We start from the raw sequence: 18390 nt of genomic DNA on the forward strand, positions 1-18390 counted from the left end.
TTTTGACCCTCCACGTGGTAAGATGATGAAGTTCTGACCTTATTTGATCTTATCGGCAACCTCAGGCCTGCCGCCTTCAAATGTCGTGTTCAACGGAGTGGGTGATTCATGAATTATGACCCACAACGTTGAATTTGAAAGCCTTTGAAATATTTTATTACTGTAAAGTAAAGCAGCAGAAATAAAATAAAATAAAATAAAATTTAGCCACGTGTCGTAGGGAGAGAGCTTGCAGCCTAGAAGCGGCTACCTACCACGCGTATGCGCCACGTGCCGAGCACCAAAAAAAGGAACGGTGTCGTTTCGTGTTGCGTGTAAACAACTACTTGTTTCCCACGCGGTGTCGCCGCCCTTGCCCGCTGCTGCTGCACCGTCTTTCTTTGGTTGTATATACTATATATAGAGAGAGTTGTAAACCCATAACCCAGTAGACAGTCTCTTCATTATCACCTTTCCAAGCTTAATTCTTCATATTCGCTGATCTCGTCGTGTCTTCTTCCATTGAAAAACATGAGTCACTCACACCAGGCTCCAGAAGTGTATTTTTTTCTTCTTTTTTTTCCCAGTTTTAGATTGAAGGGAAATGGAGGGGAAAGGCTAGGAAGTGATGATGATAATAACATATATATGAATGTTGTTGCAGAAGTGTATCCTCCACCACCATCCACAGCATACCCATCATCAGGACCATATGTAGCTCCACCCCCAGCTGGCTACCCCATGAAAGATGCTCCCAACCCCCAAAATCCTCCTCCAGTTGAAACCAAGTCCAGGGGTGAGGGCTTCTGGAAAGGATGGTATGTGGAAACTGGAAACCTCTATATATTTCTCTCTGATATTCAGCTTGTTGCTTTGAAAGGGCAGAACCATACTTGTCTAAACTTTTCAAACTAAACATAAAAAAAACCCAACTATAATTCTTATCTTTCTAAACATATGGTTATATACGAACTTGGGTCCTTTTATAAAATTGCTTAATGCTTGATATTAGAAAAAGAAAAAAAAAATCTATATATTTATTTTTGGGATGTATTACTTTGAATTGGTTAAGCAGATATAAAAATCTATATCTTCGATATTTTTGAAATATGAGTGGATTCATGGAGAGTAATGAATTTGATTTCTGATGTGCAGTTGTGCTGCCTTGTGTTGCTGCTGTGTCTTGGATGCTTGCTTCTGAGGATATTGAGAGAGAGTGCTTCTATACATAGGCGTATACATATATTTGTGTTCATCATTCTTCCCTTTTGATCATTGTAGATTTTGGATTATTATCATAGGGTGACGGGATTAGTTGATTGATTCCTCACTCTTGTATTTTCTGTATTTGATGTTAGTGTTATTATTGTTATTTGTTTAGCATTTGATTGATTTGTCTTACAAAATTTATTTGATTCATTTTTAGAGTACTTGATTAGTAGTTTTCATTGGTTCACGAGGGAAGTAAGAGAGAGAGAGAGAGAGAAAAAAAAAAAAGGGCCTTGAGATTAGGATGCCAATGGGGCTGGTTTGGGATGGGTTGTCTCCATCCCAATCCCGTCTCATTTATTTAAAATGATTCTCATCTCCATCTTATTTAAAAAACTAAATAGGACAAGCGGGTATAATAAATTCTCATATCCGTCCCTTTTCGTCCCGCCCTATTTAAATTTTTTTAATTATTTTTAAATTTTGCAATTACATTAAAATAAATATATTTTATAAATAATTAAACTATTATATTTTTTATAACTTATTTTATTAAAAATATTTTTTTATTATCTATATATTAAAAATAGTAAAATAAAAATTAAATTAAATTAATTTTATATATAATCTGAGTGGGATGAGGTAATATTCCAATCTACTTCGAGTTTTAAAAAAATTTTCAAACCCGTTTATTAAAATTGAACCCCATCCCATTAGGGGTGGGGTGGGGGGCGAGTACTCGAAAAAACTCGTCTCATTATCATTCCTATATGAAATTGCGCGCAAACCATTAAGTGGAAGCTTGAAACTGGTTCTCCTTTTGTAATGCCCCCACATATTTGCCTTATTTCCTTTCTTACAACGATATTGGTTATTTATAGTTAAATGGTTTTCAAGAATTTTCTGATTTGAGTCATTGGTTTGATTTCTATTTCCAAAATAAAAGAATGTGACATTTTCATCTTTTATGTTAAGCATATGAAAAAACTAATAAGTTTATAAAATATAAATTTTAAGTATTATAAAAATAATAATTAGTATTTCATACATTTTTTTGTTAAATGTACTACCTTTGACCATTAATGTATCATTTTTTTATGATATAAGTACTATTATTGACCATCTCTAGTATTCCTTTTAATCAGTAAATGTATTTAAAAGTAAATTTAAAAAAAATCAAATATGAATTAAATAATTTATAATTATAGTTAAGTTAATTACAATGATTGTAAAATGGGTTAATTCAAATCAAATTCGTGGTATATAAATTGTAAATAAGTTATATAAATTGACATGAATTTGATTCGAATACGATAACACTCAATTTGATGAATTTGATTCAAATATGATTATATTCAACTTAAATTTGCAAAAAAAAAAAAAGTTTTGGGTTTGAATTGTGTCGTGTGTCAAACTTTACCATCTCTTTACATTGGAGAAAAAAAAAAAGCACAAAATGCCAATAAGAAAATGAGAAGAGTTATTTGACTAAAAGGGTTTTGAGAACCCAATTTTTGAAATTTAACTTTTCACCTTTTTGTTTAGGGAGAATTATGTTTTGGGGGTAGATGGGCCCCCAAATTATCAAAAGGTTCATATAACTCTTCAAATTGAGTTGAAGGATATAAAATAGTAACAGACAAATATACCCTTTAAGAACACATATAAAACATTTTATAAAATTAAGTTAAATAATTTTTTTCAATAATTTTTTTTTTAAAAAAATACTAAATTAAATAAAAGTAGTTTTCAAAAATATTAAATTAAATAATTTTTTTTTCAAAAATATTAAATTAAATTAAAGTATTTAAAAAAATATTAAATTATATAAAAGTATTTTTTTTAAATATTAAATTAAATAAAAAATATTAAATTAAATAAAAGTATTTTTCAAAAATATTAATTTTTTTTCTCAAAATCAAAAAGGGCATTTTTGGAAATACTGAAGGATGATATCCTTCAACTCAATTTCCATACTTTCATTGGGTCTTGGGCTCAATTTGAAGAGTTACATGGACCTTTTGTTAATTTGGGGGCCCATCTACCCCCAAAACATAATTCTCCCTTGTTTTTACCTCATTTAGACAAAAATGTCCTCATTATTTCCTTATAAAAATAACCTCTTTATTAAGATTTACATGCAAATAATGATAAAGTGCATTTGTATCTAAATGGGTTATTTTTCAAGAGAAAAATATGAAAATTGTTAGATTCATAATTTGATAATTATATAATCCATTTTAACCAAATATTTCTTATTTTATTAATAATGAAATTGAACCACAAAGACTTATAATGAAGCTGTGCACCTAACTTGTTGGTTGAGGCTATCCTTATACCCCCACTCATTAGTTTCAACATTAGGTATTACTGAACTATCGTCCAATGGAACCCACATTTTAAAAATGGCAAAATTTTTTTTTTCTTCCAAGTTTAAAATTTCTAAATAAGAAGTTAACAGGGGAGAAACTAACCTCTATATTATGCTTCCAACACTGTCAACAAGAAGTTAACACTGCATCTGAGAAGAATATTCTTATAAATTGGAAATTAAAATTATGATAAGTTACAATAAATAGACAAATGGCTTTACATCAAACTAATTACATTCTAATTAATAATGAAGCCTTCGAAAATTTAAAAATGATCAATAAGAAAGAGATAATTTGCAAGGTCTTTAGATCCAAAGTAATTGTTATAGTATGTGATTCATATTGAGGGGCTCTTCGGATTCAAAGTAATTGTTGTAGTATATGACTTATATCGAGGGAAAGATACATTTGAAAAAAGAGAGGTAAATGACAGAGTGGAGCGAGGGTAACCCCCTCCTGTGGTACGGTTCAAAGGTATTTTTGAAATTTTATTATCTAAGTATAAATACTTTTTTATATAACCCTAATTTAACATATAGTAAAAGTTTTATTTCCTGTTCCCGTAAACAATCTACGGAATCACGTTAAATCTATTTGTTTTTTTTTTTGCTTTTCTTTAATTTTTCACCAAGAATACAATAATTTTCAGTGACTCCTTAATCCAAACATGCATTGAATAGCTTCTGTCGAATGCCAACGGTGCAATAGAAAAATATTGCAGAAGTTACAGTTTGTACGATTGTACATGAAAAAAAAAATGATTTTCCTTAGGATTAAAGCATTCCTTCTTATAAAAAATAATTCTTAATTTTACCAAAGTTACATTTATGGAATCGTTCCAGAGAAAAAAAAATTCTCAGGATTTAGCATTCCTTGTACAAAGTGACTCTCCTTGTTTTGCAAAGAGAAAACAAAGATAAACCAGGTTTGGGATAATCCATATTAAAATTAAATTTTTCATAAGATCAATAATTTTTTTTTTTTATATAAAATTTTGATTAAATATAAAATAATTTCTTATATAAACTAAAATTGAGTTTCTAGTCTATATATAGAAACACGTACAGGCTCTAAAGAAACAATGATAAAGAGTTATTCTCAAACAAGGGCAAGAACCCTGTGGATAATAAGGAACCAAGTATTATTTCTATGGTCAAGAGCAATGACCTAGCATACAAAGCTTTCTCGGAATCAATTTCCCTTTAATATGGAAGAGGTGGGATGCTTTGCTCATACCTGAAAAAATTCTGAGGGTCCACAGCAGTCTTCACTTTCACCAACCTGTCAAAATTGTTCATAAAGTACTGGACCCCATATACCCTACCTTCTTGGTAGCTATCTTTACCATTGTGGCTAATACCAATGTCAACATCTCTATAATTGAGATATGCACCTCTAGGGGTCTTGGACACAAGTGGGGTCATGTAGCTATAAAGCTCTCTTATCAAGTTCATGTGCTCCTTGTCTGCCTCAGCCCCTTCGTCCTGCCAACTCACTGAATACTGGATCTTGAATATGTTCCCAGCACGATGAGGGAAGGGGGTTTCAGATGCGGGGATTTCACTCATTCGCCCTCCGTATGAATTGAACACCATCCCTGGTTTGCCTAATTCAATAATCTTCTTCCACAGCCCTTCTAGATCATCTCTGGATATGGGTTTCTGTACGTAGTCTGACTTCCTCTTCAAGAATTTCACTGAGTCTGAAGTCCGGTTAAGCAGCACATCCACCGATGTTCCATTATCGAAATTAGCCCAGTAGAGGACTGATTCAATCCAGTTCATTTCCATGCAGTCCTCTTTCTTTAACCCTAATTCTGGGAAATCCTTGTTCATCACTGAAATGAGACGGGTCGCGTCTCCAAGAAACAGTGATATGAAGGTTACCCTAACAGTCTTGGCGGATCCATTGTCGCTCTTCACCGTGCTAGGTTGGACGAGAAGCCTCATGAAAAGATCATTATCGATCTTGTCAGTGATGTGCTGCCATTGATAGACTATGTCAGTGGCGTTTTGGGCCAAGGTCTTCTCGACCCGAAAAACTGTAACAATTTCAGGAACTCGGACAAGCTTGACCTTATATGACAATATGACTCCAAAGCTAGCTCCACCACCTCCTCTAATGGCCCAAAAGAGGTCTTCTCCCATGGATTTTCGATCGAGAATGTAGCCATTAACATTGACTATCTGGGCATCCACAATATGATCAATAGAGAGTCCATATCTTCGCATCATATTTCCATAGCCTCCACCACTCAAGTGCCCACCGACACCAACAGTAGGGCAAACCCCGGCTGGAAATCCATGTACTCTGCTTTTCTCCCAAATTTTATAGTAGAGTTCTCCTAGGGTTGCACCCGCTTGAACCCAAGCAGTTTCATCAGTGACATTCACGTTGATGGACCGAAGATTGAACATATCAAGGATGAAAAATGGGACATCAGAGACATAAGATAGGCCATCGTAGTCGTGGCCACCGCTTCGGATTCTCAGCTGTATTCCAATGTGTCTAGAGCAAATTACGGCAGCCTGGACTTGGGATTCATCCGAGGGGGTGACAATGATCAAGGGTTTTGGCGTGGAAAATGCGTTGAATCGCTGGTTTCGGATATAAGATTGAAGAACATTTGTGAATGAAGAATTTGTTTGGGCATAGACTATTGATGAAGCTTGGTCAAATGGGGATGAATATTTTGATAGGCACTGAACAAAGTTTTCATATATTGAATCTGAAGTTGCAGATGATGAAATAATGAGAAAACCAAGAAGGAGAAGCAGCAGCCCAAAGGAAGCCCTTGACATCTCCATTTTTTCAGTTTTCCTGTGGTCCTCAAGGGACGTTTTATTTTTTATGTATTTAATTTAATTTATTATTATTATTTGCCTTATATAAATATAATTTATAAATGGACTCCATGTAATTTCATAACTCCCGCGTCATGTTATGACAAAAGAAAAAATAATTTATGAAATAAGTTTTCTAATTGGAAATATACTTTTTTTTCCCTTTTTATTTGTCTTTTTATAAAATAATTTGACTATATAAATATTTTAAATTTTTTTTATCATTTAAGTGTAATAAATACTATAAATGATTTCTAAAATCACTCTCAAATACACTCTAATTTACTAATTTTTCGTTTTCAAATCTATCCTTTTTAATAAATAACCTTTTTTAATAAATAATTTTTATACATTCTTTATTTATGTTTCTATCCTTATCCCTTTATTCCTTTCTTCCTTTTTGCACATATTCCAAAATTCAAAAAGAAGTGGTAAAAGTTCTCCATCCACCCGTCTTGAATAGTACACATGTGCTATGATAGACTTGATAGACCAACCACCTTGCGTTAGTATTGGTTTAGTGATAAAGTTGTGGATAAAGTTGTGGACCTCAACAGATGACAACCTCATATTCACTTGCTTTAACATGGAATGAAAATCCATGAATTTTGATTTTTATTAAGGCTAATGAGGTTTTTGGATCCAAGTTTTGGTTGAAAGAAAATAGAGAAGGATTAGTCTATTCTCCATTTTCTTCATTTTCTTTAATAAAAATTGGAGGAGAAATATTTTAATATTTTTTCTTATATTTTTCATAGTATTATTTGTCCATATTATTTAATGATATATAAAAATAAAAAGAACAAAATTTTAAACATTTTTTTCCTTAAAAGGAAAACTTTTTAAGAACAAAAAAGTAACCTAATTAACTTTATCGTATTTATAATGTGTAGAGTAAGTTCCCATATAAGATAGCCCAAATTAATTTTAAATTAATTATTGCAATCTATAAATAAGTTTTTCTAATTTAGACATATTCTCCGTTAATTGAAAATACAGATTTTGGGCATATTTCCAAATTAGGGATTTTCTTCTTGTTTTAAGAGAAATTTGTTATTATTGATATTAAGACATATCCAAATGGGTTTAGTATTTAATATGTTACAATTTTATTATTATTTTTTAATTTGATAGGAAAATGTGAAAAACCGAAAGGTTAATACTTTTAAGAGAAACTATATTACTATTGTAAAATCAATAAATATAATAACGAACCAACAATTATAGAATGATCTTTATGAATTCTAAAAGATTTCTATACCAAAATTGAGAAAGAATATATTTTTTTATTCCTTTTTTATGATTTTTAGAGAAAATGGTTTTGGGTATTTGAAATTTAGGAATTTCTTTTCAATTTGAGCAGTCAATATTAAAAAAAAATGTGCAAAATGCTTGGGATAACCAAAGATGGATGTGGTAGCTAGTGTCAAAAATCCATTCTTTAAGCCTCCTTTGTGTATTATTGAATACATATAACCCTACTTTAAGCTGCCCTTGCAAGAGGACCACTCTGGTGGCAAGATCCTTGACAAAACAAGAGATGGGGTGAAATTCAAAAGACACATGATTGTCATTAGCGAATTTTGAAACACTAAGAAGGTTTTTGATGATTTCTAATAGGAGTTGTTTTTTAGGCAAGTGACTTGGAAGGAACAAATGGAGATCAAAATGATGCATGTCCAATGTGGTGAATAGAAAGGCCCTTACCATTTCCTAAGACTTGATCTAATGTAAAGAATCGTGTTTTGGTCATGAGATTGTTGAGGTTAGACATAAGGTGATTTGTTGCTCTGGAGTTTGGGTACCAATTGGTGTCTTGTGAGATTTCTAGTGTTGCAAGCTATGTGGATGGAGAAGAGATTCCAAGGGAAAAATGTGGAAGGTGAGCTATGTTCCCTTAAGGACGATACCCTTGAAATTGTGAGAGTCTAATGAAGGATTAATCAAATTGATTGTACCACTGCATGACTACATGACCCTTTCTCCCACATAGTTGACATTGAGATCTGTTGTTTCCTTCACAAGAACTTCTGTCATGTTGTCCTCTTCCCGATTGAGAGAAGTTTCCATGGAAGTTTTGTCTTCTATATCCAAAAAATTCGTGAGATCTTGTTGAGTATTGAAATGCGTTTTGATTTCCTTCATAACGACAAGGCTAATTCATAATTGAGTTACTATATCGAGATCTTTGGTTAAAGTGTGAAGAACCATTGGTTGTGACTAAGTTGACTAAGAAAAGGTTGAAAATTTTTGAACTCTTGATGTAAAAGTTCTCCATCCACCCATCATGAATAGTACTCATGTGCTATACATTAAAAGTAGGAAAAGTGAAGCTTTAATCAGCCTTGCTTTTGAGAAGAAAACTCCAAAAAGAAAGTTGATAGACTTGATAGACCAAGTATCTTGCGTTAGTATTGATTCAGTGATAAAGCCGTGGACCTTAACGGATGGCAACCTCATATTCACTTGCTTTTACATGGAATAAAAATCCATGAATTTTGATTTTTATTAAGGCTAATTAGGTTTTTAAAAAGTATCATTATTTAGATTATAATGCGAGATTCCATGACGCTTATTTAGAAGCGTCATCATTTCACAAGGCTTGTTTAGGTATTATTTGGTATGTAATGGCACTTATTCGAAGCGTCATAGCAGTAATCCCATACCTTGGCGCTTTACAGAAGCGTCATTGAATTTTGGGTATAAATATTCCTCTCTAAAATATTGCTCCCCCTTCACGATCTCTCACCCGCCGAACATTCCCTCCACCGTTTCAAACCCTCAAAATGCTGATGCCAAAATCAACCAGTGTCCAGGACCGAATGGGGAGCTATTGGAGACTTAATCTTTCTGACATCCTTCTTTATTCCCAAACCCTAACTTTCCCAAAATCTCTACTGTCACTGTTCCGCTGTAACACCATGGGCATCGACGCCAACTCCAACGACGAGTCGTCGCTTCTTGGAGAGCTTGGTATCAATAACCAGCAAATCTGGAGCAAGATGGTACTGAATCTTAACCCTTTTCGTGTGAACCCGAATCTTCATAAGGACACTGACTTATCGGATCCATTTTTGTTGTTGATGAGTTTCGGATTGTTTCAATTGCTCACTGAGAAGATACATTTGGGAATAATCTTGGGTTGGGTTATCGTAGCTGCTTTTGTTCTTATATGTGGTGTTCAACATGTTGGTTGGGAGGAATGAGAATTTGGATCTTTACAGGTGTGATTAGGTATTGTATGCTGCCACTAGTGATTTTATCAACGCTTTTCTTGTTTGTTCCCTAAAATGGAGTGGTGATTTTTGGGATGACAGTGTAGGGCACAACTTTTTGACCTAGCAGTGTCACTTTTACTTGGTTTGAATGCCAAAGAGATTGATCTGTTGTTTGTTGCAATAAAGCGAGTTTGACTTGGCAGTTTTAATTCATACAATTATTCTCCGGGTAATTTTTTATTGAAAAATCTTATGAGTTGATGCATATTTTCATTATGACACTGCTTTTTTAATGTTAATCCTATATGCCTATTTGCATCCCACTTTTTTTTTTCTTTCTTTTGTTCAGATAACTTAACTCTGCTAACCTCCTATTGGATGCAATCCTTTTAGTTTTCCTTTTAGGTGTAGGCCTCTTCCTTGGTGCTTTTTTCTTCTTTTTGAAGATGAAGCCTCCCTGTCTTTGAATTTAATTTATTCCCTTTAGCTTTTTCATATCATTCTTTCAATCTTCATGGAGGCTACTCAAGAACTGCAACTACAAACCAGATGTTAGTTACTCGGTATTTAGATAGAAGACTCCCACAGCACTATTAAGGAAGCAGCTCAAGTTCCCATGCAATTGGTTTTTAATTCAGCACATTTTTTTTTTTTTTTCATAATGCTGTTGATGAATCTAAATTTGGACACAACCATATCAATTTGGTAGGTTAGTTTCTATTGCTCCTACTAATCTATTGAATTGATTAAATATATTAAATTATTTTTGTGTTTCAAACCAGTTGAAAACAGAGAAAGAAGCTCACAAAGTGATGCAAAAGTCAGTGGTAATCAACCACATCTTCCTAAACTCATACACTACAAGTGGTGGCTTCGAGCGGCCAACTACACCCTCTTTCTTCTTACTGGCTAATCTACAATCACTCTCTTGGGAAGATTTTACTATGACAAAGGCGAAAATAGCAAATGGATGGACACATTTGTTCAATCAGCAAGGGAACTTCCCAATCCTCATTCCCCTCTTCCTTTTCTTCTCACCACCAGCCAAATCCACGCCTTGTTGGCCTCTCAAAGGCTTCTTTTCATATATAGTTTCAACAAGGTGCTTTTTCAAAATGCATTAAAGCCCCTCTTCTTTTTTTTTTGGTCCAAAATTATCTTTCCTTTAATTTAGTAATGATCTATATCTGTTCATTACAAGTGGAAACAATGTTAGACTTTCTGATTATAATATATGTTGTCTTAGAATTTTGATTTAGTCATAGTTGTTGTATATTCTACAAAATGTTATCATTTAGAGTATCATGTAATCAATTTTTTTTTTTAATTATTCTAATTGGAAAAGGAATCATCAAGAATTAGAGATATTTCATCATGTTGTAGATCCTATAAGCCCAAGTGGTTAATAATAAGAATTTGAGAAATGGAAAATGTTCTCTATGGTAAATGATATAGGTTTGTCTATAGACATTAAAACCTGCTAGTTCATATTGGTTCTTGTTTTCGTTCTTTCTTTCTTTTCTCTCTCATAACTTACCCAATACTGATTACTGCCTAGCTTGACTGAAAGCTAATAACAGTTTATTTTAGTAGATTTTAGTCCACACAACTCCTTTTGTAATCCATGTTCCTTTAGTTCCTTTCTTAATTTTTTCAATATACATGGATGTGGAAACTTTTATATATCAATCATTTACTATAATAATAATCATGTAAATTTGGTCCATTTTTCCCATTCACTATAATTGATTAACTTAGGAGCTGTATGAAGAGGAAAATGACATGGATCAGTGTCTGACAATAATAGGTAACATCTGATACAGGCTCTTGGTATTAAATGACAATACATTGAATAATAGAGTTGTAGAAAAAGGTTCACTGGCTTGCCTCATTTAAATTAGTTGAATGCCTGAAGAATGCATCAATTGAATGCATTACTTTAATATTTCTGGATCTTAACTCCATTTTTAGGTTTTTTTTTTCTCTAGTCATTCAAGTTTTGTACCTTCATGAGTCTCTTATGAGATATTTATTTTAAATGGTATATTCTGACTGTTGAAAACAATATCTCCAGTGAAACAAAGATCTGATGTTGTTAGAATGAAGCCTATCCTCTTAGATGTTAGGTCATTCATTTTGGAGATTAGAAGTGTATACTAGTGAACCAGATATTTAGCTTCAAGGTAAGTTTTATATGCATCATTTTGAACTATTAATAAATTCCAATTTATAAGTTTTATATATTGTTGGTTTGTTTCTAAATTGTCCTGCAATTAGTAACAGAGTGTGATTTCTAATTTTTCTCCACTTACGAAATTAGAAAACCTACCTATATCTTCAACATGTATAGAGGCCCCTTCAACAACTACCACCAACATTAGAGACTGTAATCTCTAGTCTCTCATATTTGACACATGTAACACATGCCACCCTCTGGTTGGAAATTGTGAGGGGATCAAAAGTCTTTCCTGCATATTCACTTGCTGAAAGTAAGTAAAAGACGACAGATAGTGGTAATTTTTCATTTTTGTTTACAAGCTGTGTCAGATTAAAATTATTAGTTTGGTGTTTTTCTACCACCATATCAAAATAGGCTTACCTTAGACCTATACGCAGAAGGAACCTCTATGTTCCATTTGTTTCTGCTTCGGATAGTAGTAGACAGAAATTGAGTAGTAAGAGTTTGAGTTCGCAGCGGTGCAGTAGGTTTGATGCACAATTGTGTGCAATTCAATGTGATGAGAATATAGCTCCTTGTCTATTGATCTCTTACATCCTATTTCATATATCATTATCCAAGTTTTGAATTTGTGTTGTAGGAAATTCACCATCTAAGTTTCAAATTCATTCGGGAGATTATGTTGCTTTTCTATAATTTGTTAGATGACATAACTCCTTATTGGAACCCATTACTAATTTTTGTGTTTAAAAAATATTAATACTTGGGAGTTTCCCTTTGTCTCTTGCTTACCTTCAAAGGCATGGACAGAATGTCTGCTAGGTTTTCTATTTATTTGTAGCCACCAACCATTCACCTCAACCCAGATAGACAATCTTTAGAGGACAATTATCTTAAGGCTATGTTTGGTTCTTGGAAAGTACTAAGGAAAGCAAAAAAAAAAATACCAAGGAAAATTATTTTCTCATGTTTGATTTCTCATGTAAGAAATAATTGGCAATCAACTTTACTTGTATATTACAACTGGGTTCTTATTTGGTTGATTTTTATATGTTGAATTTATATAAATAAAGAAGAAGAATGGATATGTTGGTATATCCTCTGTTTTCGGCCATTGGTGTTTGAGAATGGTTTGATGTTTTTTGGGAAAAGTGAAAACAATTTTGGAAAATTTGATATCCCAATGAAATATAGTAGAGAATATTGAATTAAAGACCAGACATCGATGAATTGAGGACTCTAGGCATCAATGAAATCTTAATTTCTGTGTGTTTTCTTCTTACCTCATCAATGAATTCCTCACGTAATTTTCTTGCAGTCCATAAAGGTTCAAGTCTGCAATTGTTTTGATGATTTCTGGAACATATAGGAGCTGCTTTTGAGGCAAGTGACTTGGAAGGAACAAATGGAGATGAAAAGGATGTATGTCCACTGTGGTGAATAGAAAGGCCCTTACCATTTCCCACGAAGACTTGATCTAATGCAAAGAATCGTGTTTTGGTCATGAGATTGTTGAGGTCAGACATAAGGTGATTCGTTGCTCCGGAGTTTGGGTACCAATTGGTGTCTTGTGAGATTTCTGGTGTTGCAAGCTATGTGGATGTAGAAGAGATGCCAGGGGAGAATTGTGGAAGGTGAGCTATGTTCCCTTAAGGACGATACCCTTGAAATTGTGAGGGTCTAATGAAGGATTAATCAAATCGATAGTACCACTGCATGACTACATGACCCTTTCTCCCACAGAGTTGACATTGAGGTTTGTTGTTTCCTTCACAAGAACTTCTGCCATGTTGTCCTCTTCCCAATTGAAGAAGTTTCCATGGAAGTTGTCTTCCATATCCAGAGAATTCGTGAGATCTTGTTTTGTACTGAGATCTTTGGTTAAAGTGTGAAGAACCATTGGTTGTGACTAAGTTGACTAAGATAGGGTAGGAAAATTCTGAACTCTTGATGCTTTTCTCAATGCGACTTTCTTAAGCAAGGAGTGCTTCAATTTCTTCAACAGTCAATCCTTGAGCTTACAGAGATAATAAAAGTTTCATATTCTGGAGGAAGGCCTTCAAAGATTGCATCTATATGATCTTTGGCAAAAAGGTTATGGCCAACTAGGGCAAGAATATTTCTGATCTTGACAAGGTAGTCATTTACAAGTAGGTCTCCTTTCTTAGTGTTCTGCAGTTAAGTCTTTCATTGGGTTACTTTGGCTCGTACTTGGGTGGCTAAATACAGATCAAAAGTTTTCCATATCTGGGCTGAAGTACCACAATTCACCATGCGTGTGAGAATAGCATCAGATATGGACATAAGAATCCAAGGCATGATGAGTTGATCTTGTTGTTCGTAGTCTATAAACTCAGGGTTTATGCGATGTTGGGTTTCATCATCTTGAGATAGAAATTTTAAGGGCAACACTGAGTAATTGGAGAGAAAATGCTGCAGCTTGTGTCCTCTTAATTTTGTCAATACTTGTTTCCTCCAAACCAGAAAATTGTTGTTGTCCAATTTGGATGAAATTGGGTGGGGAAAGGAGACAGGTAAAAAACTGGTGGTTCTTGAGATGTCTCCCATGGTGAACATGGAAGAGATTTCCATGACTAAGACAGAACCTGCTTTGATACCATGTGGAAAGAAGAGAAAGAATAGAAAGGAGAGGATAGATATATATGAAAGAAGAAAGATTGCAGGGAGCTTTTGTATGTCATCAGTATGTTTTTCATATATGGTATATCTCAAGAGTAAGTTCTTCTATCACTTGTAACTACTTAAGGAATTGGTTTCATCATAAAAGGAACTAACCATGCATTAGAGGTAAGATGTAGTTGTAAGTAATTCTCTCTAACAATATTAAAATGCTTTTAAATGCACTTTTAATAGAGATGCTACTAGCAAAAGTAATACAGATGCTACTAACAAGGGTATGTAGATAAAAAGTTCAACACGGGTAGGTATACATTAAGAGCTCTTTTGATAAAATTTCTCAAATGGATATAGAAACAGATATAGGCTCTTGAGAAACAATGACATAGAGGTATTGTCTAATAAGGGCAAGAACCATATATATCGATAATAAGGAGCCAAATTTATTTCTCTAGTCAAGCAATGACACAACTCAAAGCTTTCTTTCAATCAATGTCCCTTTGATATGGAAGAGGTGGGATGCTTTGTTCATACCTGAAAAAATTCTGAGGGTCCACAGCAGTCTTCGCTTTCACCAACCTGTCAAAATTGTTCATAAAGTACTTAACCCCATATACCTTACCTTCTTGGTAGCTATCTTTACCATTGTGGCTAATACCAATATCAATATCTCTATAGTTGAGATATGAACCTCTAGGGGACTTGGACACAAGTGGGGTCATGTAGCTTAAAAGCTCTCTTATCAAGTTCACATACTTCTTGTCTGCTTCAGTCCCTTCTTCATGCCAATTCACTGAGTACTGGATCTTGAATATGTACCCAGCGCGATGTGGGAAGGGGGTTTCAGATGCGGGGATTTCACTCATTCGCCCTCCGTATGAATTGAACACCATCCCTGGTTTGCCTAATTCAATAATCTTCTTCCACAGCCCTTCTAGACCATCCTTGGATATGGGTTTCTCCACGTAGTCTGACTTCGCCTTAAAGAATTTCACTGACTCTAGGGTCCGGTTTAGCAGAACATTCACTGATGTTCCGTTATCGAAATTAGCCCAGTAGAGGACTGATTCAATCCAGCTCATTTCCTTGCAGTCCTCTTTCTTTAGCCCTAATTCTGGGAAATCCTTGTTCATCACTGAAATGAGACGGGTTGCGTCTCCAAGAAACAGTGATATGAAGGTTACCCTAACAGTCTTGGAGGACCCATTGTCGCTCTTCACCGTGATAGGTTGGAGGAGAAGCCTCATGAAAAGATCATTATCGGTCTTGTCAGTGATGTGCTGCCACTGATAGACCAAGTCAGTGGCGTTTTGGGCCAGGGTCTTCTCGACCCGAAAAACTGTAACAATTTCGGGCACTCGGACAAGCTTGACCTTATATGACAATATGACTCCAAAGCAAGCTCCGCCACCTCCTCTAATGGCCCAAAAGAGGTCTTCTCCCATGGACTTTCGATCGAGAATGCTGCCATTAACATTGATTATCTGGGCATCCACAATATGATCAATAGAGAGTCCATATTTTCGCAACATATTACCATAGCCCCCACCACTCAAGTGCCCGCCTACACCCAGAGTGGGGCAAACCCCAGCTGGAAATCCATGGACTCTGCTTTTCTCCCAAATTCTATAGTAGAGTTCTCCTAGGGTTGCACCAGCTTGAACCCAAGCAGTTTCATCAGTGATATTCACGTTGATGGACCGAAGATTGAACATATCAAGGATGAAAAATGGGACATCAGAGACATAAGATAGGCCATCGTAGTCATGGCCACCACTTCGGATTTTTAGCAGCATGCCAATGTCTCTAGAGCAAATTATGGCAGCCTGGACTTGGGATTCATCCGAGGGGGTGACAATGATCAAGGGTTTTGGCGTGGAAGATGTGTTGAACCGTTCGTTTCGGATATAAGATCGAAGAACATTTGTGAATGAAGAATTTGTTTGGGCGTAGACTATTGATGAAGCTTGGTGAGATGGGGCTGAATGGTTTGATAGGCATTGAACAAAGGTATCATATACTGAATCTGAAGCTGCATATGATGAAACAAGAAGAAAACCAAGAAGGAGAAGTAGCAGACGAAAGGAAGACCTTGACATCTCCATTTCTTCAATTTTCTAGTGGCCCTCAAGAGAGTTTATTTTTTATTTCTTTAATTTAATTTAATATATTTTTTGTCTGTTGATAGACCCACTTACTTGTATGATTAGTATTGATAGTCTGTTTGTAGACCTCAACAGATGGCAAGCTCATATTCACTTACTTCTATATGGAATGAAAAGGTGTGAATTTTGCTTTTTGTCAAGTTTTGGTAATGGAGAAAGATAAGAAAAATTCATTAAAAGTAAATAACAGTTATTGTTATTTGATTCTCCATTTTCATAATCTTTTTAAGAAAAATAAGAGAATTATTTTCATATTTTTTCTTACATTTTTTGCAATATTATTTTGTTTATCTTTTCCATGGTATCTAAATATAAAAAGTAAAATTTTAAATATTTTTCCTTTTTTTAAAAAAAATTACTTTTTATGGAAAAAAAAAAAACATAACTAAATTCATCCTATTTATAATTTATAGATAATCCTTATGATATTTCAAAGATTTTTATAGATAATCCTTAAATTTAAAAAAAAGATTTTTAAAATGGAATTTCAATGAAAATTTTGAAGGGCCATGGGAAAACTCCTTTTTCATTACCTAGGCAAAAGGTACCTCATTATTATCGGTGTCTACAAAAGTGTAACATATATTGAAAATATTTATTAAAATATCATTCTCTCCAAACTATTTCTAAAATTACGAGAGTTTGTTATGAGTGAGATTCCATGTGGACCTTGTCCGTTGAAAAGGTAAGTTCAGTATCCAATTATTGAAAAGACCAGTTCAATGTAAAATTAGAATTGGTCTAAATTAGAATTGGTCTTTTTAACATAGAGTTTAGTGTAAAATTAGAACTTGTATATTAAAAAAACACGAGTTCAATGTAAAATTATTCAATATAAAGTTTTTGTCTTCTAAATTATCTTTTAATAATTTTAAATTATCTAATCCTATAAATAGCGACTTTTTTTCTAAACCTATAAAATAGGTCAAGTTTTTTGTCTTCTAACCTTGGCATGGTTTTTTTTTATAATTTAATTTTCCAAGAAACCAGACCATAGAAATTAATAAATAATGACATGGTGTTTCTGATTGATTTATTTATTTTTAAAGACTTAACAAATCTAGTTGGAAAAAATATATTTAAGAAGCACCCAATAATAATAATAATAAACATCAAGAAACAATTTTAATCTTTTAATAATATTATAATCCGTTTGACAGGGATTTAAGAAAGTTTTTATAATATTTTTAATATTTAAAATTTTTTATCATTCAAGTGTTAGAATGGTTAAAAATGTTTTTTAAAATCACTATCAAATACTCTTAACATGATTACAAGAATTTCATAGAATGTATCATCAACACTTTAAACAAGATAAATCAAATTCAATTTAGGTGATTAACAAAACAACTATACTTTAGGTGTAGTTTTACTATTTTCACTCAAGCAACAGGACAAAGTTTATGAATTAAGAACGTATCAAAAAAAACATATGGGGAAACACTCACGTGCTCAATCACATTAAAAGTCCGTTTGACAGTGATTTTAAGAAGTGTTTCTAATTTTTTTAACACTTTAAAATTTGTATCATTTAAATGTTAGAAATACTAGAAATATTTTTTAAAATCATTACCAAACGAACTCTAACTCTAAGTAGCAAGATGTTTCCTATGAGAGTACAAGAAAATGCTAAGACAGCTCGTGGTTGTTATAGAACAAAAAATTCAAGTATAGACGTATACGGAGAAAGATTAATTTGGCCCAGCCAACAATGATACAAATGAATGAAACTAAGATAAATAAGTACAAACAACCGAAATTATAACATCATATGATTGGTAATGCATT

General features: G+C 33.5%; 3 protein-coding genes across 3 annotated transcripts; 1 reads left to right on the plus strand and 2 right to left on the minus strand.

Moving 5' to 3' along the window:
• The first annotated feature begins 426 nt into the window (after positions 1-426).
• LOC117909589 (cysteine-rich and transmembrane domain-containing protein WIH2-like) lies at positions 427-1369 on the plus strand. Its single transcript, XM_034823652.1, has 3 exons — positions 427-537; positions 646-797; positions 1135-1369. Exons 1-3 carry the CDS (start codon positions 511-513, stop codon positions 1178-1180), a joined length of 225 nt encoding a protein of 74 aa, XP_034679543.1. The 5' UTR covers positions 427-510; the 3' UTR covers positions 1181-1369.
• A 3313-nt stretch (positions 1370-4682) lies between these two features.
• Positions 4683-6367, minus strand: LOC117909432 (berberine bridge enzyme-like 21). Its single transcript, XM_034823478.1, has one exon. It carries the CDS (start codon positions 6365-6367, stop codon positions 4763-4765), a length of 1605 nt encoding a protein of 534 aa, XP_034679369.1. The 3' UTR covers positions 4683-4762.
• Positions 6368-14751: 8384 nt separating this feature from the next.
• On the minus strand, positions 14752-16542 carry LOC117911016 (berberine bridge enzyme-like 21). The gene has a single exon (XM_034825184.1). The coding sequence runs from the start codon at positions 16540-16542 to the stop codon at positions 14923-14925; it is 1620 nt and encodes a 539-aa protein (XP_034681075.1). The 3' UTR covers positions 14752-14922.
• Between the last annotated feature and the right edge of the window lie 1848 nt (positions 16543-18390).

This window comes from Vitis riparia, chromosome 3 (assembly GCF_004353265.1).
Source record: "Vitis riparia cultivar Riparia Gloire de Montpellier isolate 1030 chromosome 3, EGFV_Vit.rip_1.0, whole genome shotgun sequence".
Taxonomy (NCBI): Eukaryota; Viridiplantae; Streptophyta; class Magnoliopsida; order Vitales; family Vitaceae; genus Vitis; species Vitis riparia.